Source organism: Ammospiza nelsoni, chromosome 9 (genome assembly GCF_027579445.1).
Source record: "Ammospiza nelsoni isolate bAmmNel1 chromosome 9, bAmmNel1.pri, whole genome shotgun sequence".
NCBI classification, from domain to species: Eukaryota; Metazoa; Chordata; class Aves; order Passeriformes; family Passerellidae; genus Ammospiza; species Ammospiza nelsoni.
In genome coordinates, this window is record NC_080641.1 from 36473323 (window position 1) to 36481219 (window position 7897).

Here is a 7897-nt window from a genome sequence, read left to right on the forward strand (position 1 = left end):
CAACCAATCAGCAACCACTCAGCATCGTCCCAGCAACCAAACAGCGCCAACTCAGCACCATCTCAGGACCATTTCAGCAACCAAGCAGCACCCCCTCAGGACCATCCCAGCATCCATCTAGCACTATCTCAGCAGGCACTCAGCACCATCTTAGCAACCATTCAGCACTGTCTCAGCAACCAATCAGCACCCACCCAGCACCATCTCAGCAACCAATCAGCACATAATCAGGACCATCTCACCAACCAATGAGCACCACCAAAGCACCATCTGAGCAACCAATCAACACCCACTCATAACAATCTCAGCAACCAATCAGGACCCACTCATAACAATCTCAGCAACCAATCTGCACCATCTCAGGACCTTCGCACCACCCACTCAGCACCATCTCAGCAACCAATCTACACCTACTCAGCACCATCTCACCACCAATCAGACACATCTCAGCACCATCTCAGCAAACAATCTGCTCCATCTCAGGACCTTCGCACCACCCACTCAGCACCACCTCAGCAACCAATCAGGACCATCGCAGCAACCAATCAGCACCCACTTTGCACCATCTCAGCAACCAATCAGCACCCCCAAAGCACCATCTGAGCAACCAATCAGCACCCAATCAGGACCATCGCTGCAACCAATCAGCACCATTTCAGCACCCACTCAGGGCCATCTTAGCAACCAATCTGCACCATCTCAGGACCTTCACACCACCCACTCAGCACCATCTCAGCACCATGTCGGCAACCAATCAGCATCCGCTCAGCACCATCTCACCACCAATCAGCACCGACTCAGCACCATCTCAGCACCCATTCAGCACCATTTCAGCAACCAATAAGCACCATCTGAGCAACGACTCAGGACCATCTCTGCAACCAATCAAAACCCAATCAGTACCATCGCAGCATCCACTCAGCACCATCTCAGGACCATCTCAGCACCCACTCAGCATCATCCCAGAAACCAATCAGCACCAATTCAGCACCCACTCAAACAATCTCAACAACCAATCAGCACCATCTCAGCACCATCTCAGCAACCAATCTGAACCCACTCAGCACCATCTCAGCAACCAATCCGCCCCCAATCAGGACCATCTCAGCAACCAATCAGCACCCACTAAGGACCATTTCAGCAACCAATCCGCATCATCTCAGCACCCATTCAGCACCATCTCAGCAAACAATCAACACAGACTCAGGACCATCTCAGCACTCACTCAGCACAATCTCAGCACTGACTCAGGACCACCTCAGAAACCTAGAACTGTACCTAGAACTATACCTAGAACGTACCTGGGATATACTGGATCCGCAGTGCGCCCCAAGAGGTGCCATCACAGATGCAGGCAATATTCTGCCATCGACGGGGTTTTCAGGCGCAAGCTTCCAGCCTCCCTTTTGCCACCCCGCACATCCGGTTCTACTATTAGCGGCAATACCCAGCCCCTGCACCCATGTCACGGGCCTACAGTGATCTCGGCGCAAGAACGCTACAGTCTCAAGTACCAGCCCTAAGGTTGCTGCGATGTGTTAAGCCGCAATTCCAGTCGCACAATGACAAGACCAGGCCCAGTGATCTCAGCCCTTTTAGCTCTTTCCCCACAAGCTTTATTTTACTGCCAGCTCTCTTCTTGCAGCTCCAGCTCTGTGTTTTTCCAGCTTCAAATGCCAGCATCTGGCTCTTGGCTCCAGCTTGGAAACAATTCAGCTCCCGCACCAGCCTCCGAAAGCCCACCCCACCATCCATATGCTAGCCCTGCAGTGATTTTAGCCCCCACCGAGCAGTCCCCAGTCACTTTGCCACCCCCTGCGTAAGTTCTCCTGGATGCCCACAGCCCCGTTCACAGGTCTAGTGCCTTTGCCATTTCCATTGACGTTGCCAGCCCCGCAGTCCACTTCCCAGCCCCACAGTGCGCCCCAAGAGGTGCCATCACAGGCGCAGACAATATTCTGCCATCGACGGGGTTTTCAGGCGCAAGCTTCCAGCCTCCCTTTCGCCACCCCGCACATCCGGTTCTACTATTAGCGCCAATACCCAGCCCCTGCACCCATGTCACGGGCCTACAGTGATCTCGGCGCAAGAACGCTACAGTCTCAGGTACCAGCCCTAAGGTTGCTGCGATGTATTAAGCCGCAATTCCAGTCGCACAATGACAAGACCAGGCCCAGTGATCTCAGCCCTTTTAGCTCTTTCCCCACAAGCTTTATTTTACTGCCAGCTCTCTTCTTGCAGCTCCAGCTCTGTGTTTTTCCAGCTTCAAATGCCAGCATCTGGCTCTTGGCTCCAGCTTGGAAACAATTCAGCTCCCGCACCAGCCTCCGAAAGCCCACCCCACCATCCATATGCTAGCCCTGCAGTGATTTTAGCCCCCACCGAGCAGTCCCCAGTCACTTTGCCACCCCCTGCGTAAGTTCTCCTGGATGCCCACAGCCCCGTTCACAGGTCTAGTGCCTTTGCCATTTCCATTGACGTTGCCAGCCCCGCAGTCCACTTCCCAGCCCCACAGTGCGCCCCAAGAGGTGCCATCACAGATGCAGGCAATATTCTGCCATCGACGGGGTTTTCAGGCGCAAGCTTCCAGCCTCCCTTTCGCCACCCCGCACATCCGGTTCTACTATTAGCGGCAATACCCAGCCCCTGCACCCATGTCACGGGCCTACAGTGATCTCGGCGCAAGAACGCTACAGTCTCAGGTACCAGCCCTAAGGTTGCTGCGATGTGTTAAGCCGCAATTCCAGTCGCACAATGACAAGACCAGGCCCAGTGATCTCAGCCCTTTTAGCTCTTTCCCCACAAGCTTTATTTTACTGCCAGCTCTCTTCTTCCAGCTGTGTCCCATTCTGCGATTAGTCCTCAGATCCACAGTGAGTATCACTTGTAGCAGTGACTCTTTCTGCAGCACTGCAGTCCCCACCCCGGCCCCAGTGATTTCAGCTCCAGTCCCACAAGCTTTATTTAACTGCCAGCTCTTCTTTTGCACTTTCTGCTCTAAATCTTCACAGTAGTGCCACACAATACTACTTGTGCTTCTCAGGACAGGATCTTTCTTTTAGCTCTCGTTCTTGAGCTCTGATCACAGCCCTTACAGCAATTTCAATTCCAACCATGCAGTTCACCTCCCCGCTCCGCAATCCCTATCCCAGTCCCACGGGGGTTTTACACCAAACCCTACCATATTTCTGTCTCCTCCAGGTCTGCTGCCTCAGCTCCAGCTCCTCAGCTTCCTACTGGCTGCAGCTAAAAGCTGCTCATGCTTCTCACTGCACCTTGGGGCTGTTGATAAGGCCACAAATCAGTTACTGCCATCATTACAATTTCAGTATCTCTAGAAGCTGTCCCATCCACCCACCCAGCCCTAAGTGGCAACCCTAAGTGGCATCCCAACTCTGGGGACACTGGAGGCCTGAAGCTCAACATCCACCCTCCCCCTCACCCTGGCTCTCAGCCCAGCACCTGCACAAAGGCCCCCTCACCTCCCCTCAGGCAGCTCCAGGGGCTGGCAATAGCCACTGGACTCCTGCCCCCCCCCATCCCAAAAGGCACTCTTGGGCTGGTTCTTGGGCCCTAGAACCCTCTGAGCCCCCACACCCTCAGCCCCTTGTTGGTACCACACGGCAGGGGCTGGGAACCCCCAGGCATAACCTGCAGGCCCTGTGCTGCAGCTCCATGCCTTCCTCCCATTGCATTTATCTAGCCTCAGCATTTCCACCACTCCACGTTGTTTTGGGCCTGGCTCATGCCAAAATCATTATTCCACACCCTGGGGTTTTATGTCCCCACTGCTCTCACAACTGGTGCTTCAGCCCCAGTCCCACAACCCTTACCGAATTAACATGAGATATCTAGTAAAGAAAACAAATCAAACCAAAAAGATGTATTAAAACAGGCAATAATAAAATAACACAATTAAGAAAAAAAACATTACAAGCAAAAACAAAATAAAGTAATAAAAATACAAAAAGCAAGCTTTATTCCTCGTATTCTGAACATTTCTTTAAATCCAGAAACCGCGAAACAGCTACTTGCCAGCCCCCAGTGACAGCAGGCAGTGCCCCCCCCCCGCACCGCGCCACTCCAGGCCCCACACCAGCCGCCGGCTACCCGAGCCACGCAGGGCGCGGCAGAAAGAACTGGACGCGGCCGGCCCCAGATACGGCCGCAGGCGTCGCGTCCGTGCTCACCAGCGCTCCCCGGATCAGCTGCCGCGGGGGTCCCGTCCTGGCGCAGCGCCGCTCCTCGGACCGCGCATCCGCAGCTCCCGTCGCTCCCAGCTTCACCGCCGAACTGACGCCATCGCGCCCCAACGCCCGCTATTTATGCCCCACGGGCGGACAGCCAGCCAATCACAACCCGAGGCAGCGCCTGCCGGCTCCACCAATCCCAGCCCGCCCATTCCCGCCGCGCTCCGCTCCGCGACTCCCCGCGGTCCCCTCAAGCGCTGCTCCCGCCGCCGCCATTGCTGTGGCCGCGTCCGCCCGCTGCCCGCCGCCTGCCCGCTTCCCTGGACCAGAACCTGATCCCGACCAGGACCTGAACTGGAAGCTCCCGGCCGCCCTTCCCGTCCGCAACAGCGCCTGCCGAGGCAGCGGCAGCGGGGACGCTGCTCCGCCGGCTCCCAAAGCGGCGGTGGCGGGAGCGGCGCCTCAGACGTACGGGCGAGCGGGGCCAGTCTGAGGCGGCGAGCCGCGACTGAGCGGGCTGAGATCGGCGAGACCGCTTCCGGTTTGAAAGGGCGGCTGTGATTGGACAGGGCGGACGGAGAAAGGCGGGCCGTGATTGGCAGGCTTAGGAGCCGTCAGGCTGAGGCCCGTGGGAGCGTGGGGCGGAGCTCGGGCTGCCCGAAGGGCTCGCAGGCGGCGGCGGCGGCGGCGGCGGCGGCGGCGGCGGCGGCGGCGGCGGCGGCGGCGGCGGCGGCGGCGGCGGCGGCGGCGGCGGCGGCGGCGGCGGCGCTCGCCAAACCCCCGTCCCCTTCTCCGGCCTTCTCTCGTGCCCAGGTCCCGGCGAAAAGACCCCCGCAGAGCCCCTACCGGAGCGCCCCATCGGCACTCGGGGCAGGAGGCGGAGAGGAGTGTAGCCCGGGAGGGGTTCCGGGTCGTCTTTGCGGCAGCAGGGCGGACTAGGGAGCGGCGGCGATTTGGTGAGGAGAGGGCTCGGGAGCGGGGAGGGCGTGCAGCGCCCGCTGCGGGCTCTGGGTGCCTCTTCTACCGCAGTGCTTCCGCTTCTGCGGGGACTTGGCCTGCCCCGACTGGCCGAGATCAGCACCCTGGCCAAAGTTAAGTGCCCGCGTCCCCCTGCCCGCCCTCCGCCTGCTGCGGGCCCGCTGCTCACCCTCGTCGTCGGATGTTGTAGATGATAAAACAATATTGGCTTTCACATTCATAGATTAGCTTTTTGCATTACAAGTATTTTGATATGGTAAAACTTATACTTACTTTTAACTGCTTTGTATAGTGTAATATGCCAGTTTATGTATGCACTGTATATTTCATATGAATAGTAGCCTGATAAATATATCGTAGGCTTTAGCAAAATGTTGGAATAGAAACTAAAGTACTTCCATGTAACTAACTCAGAAAATGGTGTAAAGCAATTATTCTGTTTATTATAACTGCAGACTGCCCCTACCAAGTGATAATAGTGACAAAAAGAGCTTAAGCATCCAGGAAGCATTTATCGACTCTTATCGGTATTATCAGGGAGTGCGAAGCAACAGGATAAAACTACAGGAAGAAATAAAATGTGTAGACCTCATTTACAGAACGTTCTGCAGACAAGTCAGAGGTTAAAACCAAACAAGAGAGTTCCTGGAACATCAAAAAGTCAAAGGAATGTTTGAATAATGTGTAAGTTAATGAATATGCATGTAACCTCAGCAATGTAACAGTATATAGTGAACATGTTTTTAAGCTACCTCTGTGCTCTTTGGCTGTGTGCTAAAAGCATCCCAGTGCTGGATTATTTTGTCCTTTTATCCTTTAATAAACTTTTAAAAATTTTAAAGAATGAACTCTGTTTATCACATCAGTGAAGCTTAAGCTGATCTGCATCCAGGTGTTTTGGGACCTGCTGGGGCAGGCCATCGAGGTAAGTGTGGGGCTACTGCAGTGGAGGCCAAGTATTTCAACACAATAGCATAATCAGCAACGTTAATTAATTTTGTGTTCCTCATGCAAGCCTCAGCCTTAAGAACTCTACCAGCCTCTAATAGGATTAATAATACGCATAGTAAGTGTTACTAGTATTAATATTTAGGTAAGGATTGTTAGTGTTAACACTGGTACTAAGTATGTTAGCTGGTATTTACTGTGAAGCTCTGCTCTCCCACAGTATGACAAGGTCCTGAAGCTGTTCTCAGGTGCACAGTTAGGTGAGCACTGCTGTCCTTACCACGATCCCCCGATGGAGCCATGCTCCAGAGACGGGCAGCAATGAATCTGCAGGTGCCTTCCCAAGGTGACAGAGCTCGCCCTCTCTCCTTCCCATCTGCAGTCAGGGGATGTGAAGGCAACCATTGCTGTCCTCGGCTTCATCATCTCCAGTGCAGCCAAGCACAGCATAGACAATGAGTCTCTGTCAAGTGAGCTGCAGCAGCTGGGACTGCCCAAAGGCAGGGGAAGCCCTCAGGGTGGCACCATCAGCCAGACCTGCTGGGATGTTGCTTACAGTTCCCAGCCCTGCCTTCTTCACACCCAGATGGAGGGCAGGCTGCCTGCTGTGCTGTCCTCCATCACCTCCCTTCTGTACCATCCGTCCCTGGGGGCTCCTCAGGTGCTTTGGTGAGGTTTGGCAGCTGCAGGTCTGGTGTGAGCAGAGGGATTCTTCTCTTGTCTCCCCTCATAAGCAAAGCATGCCAGCCAGCTGTGCTGTTTTACATGTCACTGACCCACAAAATTGCAGGAGACTGAGGACTCGTAACAGGTGCAGGACAGGTTCAAAAGGAACTTGGGACAAAACCTCTGTCTTTGTCAGTCCAAAGGGACAGCAGAGCTCACATCTGCTCACAATAATCCTCTGGAGAGCGGAGCAATGTTTGTATGGAAAGATGACTGGGGGTAAAATCAGTGGAAACCGAGTTACATTTGTATCCTAACAGGATACAAATGTAGGATACAAATATCCTACATTTGTCCCCTATAATGGGACAGAAATTTTAGGGTAAAATACAGGAAAACAGTAGTCTTTTGCATCTGCATATCAGCTGTTGAAATTTTGGGTTCAATTTCTTGAATCACAAATGTCATAGGATTCCTCCCAGATGGCAGCTGCCATGAAGTATGGCTCTTCTTGGTCTTGAGTTTCAGGGGCTGTTTCCAAAGTGACCTACAGACATTGGAATGAAATCATTATTTACTGTGTAAAGGAATCGCTCTCCAAAGCATCAGCCAGGGTCTAAATGTGCCATTCTGCCTTTTAAAAGTACCAACATCACAGGATTTTTCTCAGATTAAAGCTTCCATGGAGTCGGATCTCTCAAGGCTGGCCCTTGAGAATTGTGGGCCTCCTGTGAACTGGTCTTGCCAGAAGGGCTTGCTGAGTTTTCCACTGTGTGGAAAAGAGATCCCATTTGGAGCCTGAAGCCTCGTGTTTCCTGTAGGATTTCCACTCCTAGAATTGCACACTTTGAAGGATTTCTTATAGCTGAAGTTTTCTGGGAGCTAGGACTCTGGCTGGATTTGGGTCTCTGGACTCTCAGGTGAAGTGACCTTGAGACACTAGGGCATGCAGATTTCCTTGCTGTTGAAGAGCTATTGTTCGCACCCAGGAGCCACGGTCTGAATGGGGGTGTCACCTCTTAAATTTGCAAATGTAACAGGATTTCTTCTAAATGAATGGTGCTAAGAACATAAGGTCTGGCTGGCTTTCGACTTAGAGGCGCCTCCTCTAAATT

At 53.6% G+C, this 7897-nt stretch overlaps 1 protein-coding gene and 1 long non-coding RNA gene across 2 annotated transcripts; both read left to right on the top strand.

Moving 5' to 3' along the window:
• Positions 1-4964: 4964 nt before the first annotated feature.
• On the top strand, positions 4965-6012 carry LOC132076924 (uncharacterized). The gene is made up of 2 exons (XR_009418982.1): positions 4965-5146; positions 5624-6012. It is a non-coding gene; the product is annotated as an uncharacterized LOC132076924 (long non-coding RNA).
• Positions 6013-6030: 18 nt separating this feature from the next.
• On the top strand, positions 6031-6789 carry LOC132076590 (COMM domain-containing protein 4-like; the record flags this gene model as incomplete). The annotated part of the gene is made up of 3 exons (XM_059477718.1): positions 6031-6093; positions 6337-6376; positions 6470-6789. Coding segments are annotated over 3 exons (423 nt in total), but the record flags the coding sequence as incomplete, so codon positions are not given.
• Positions 6790-7897: the final 1108 nt, after the last annotated feature.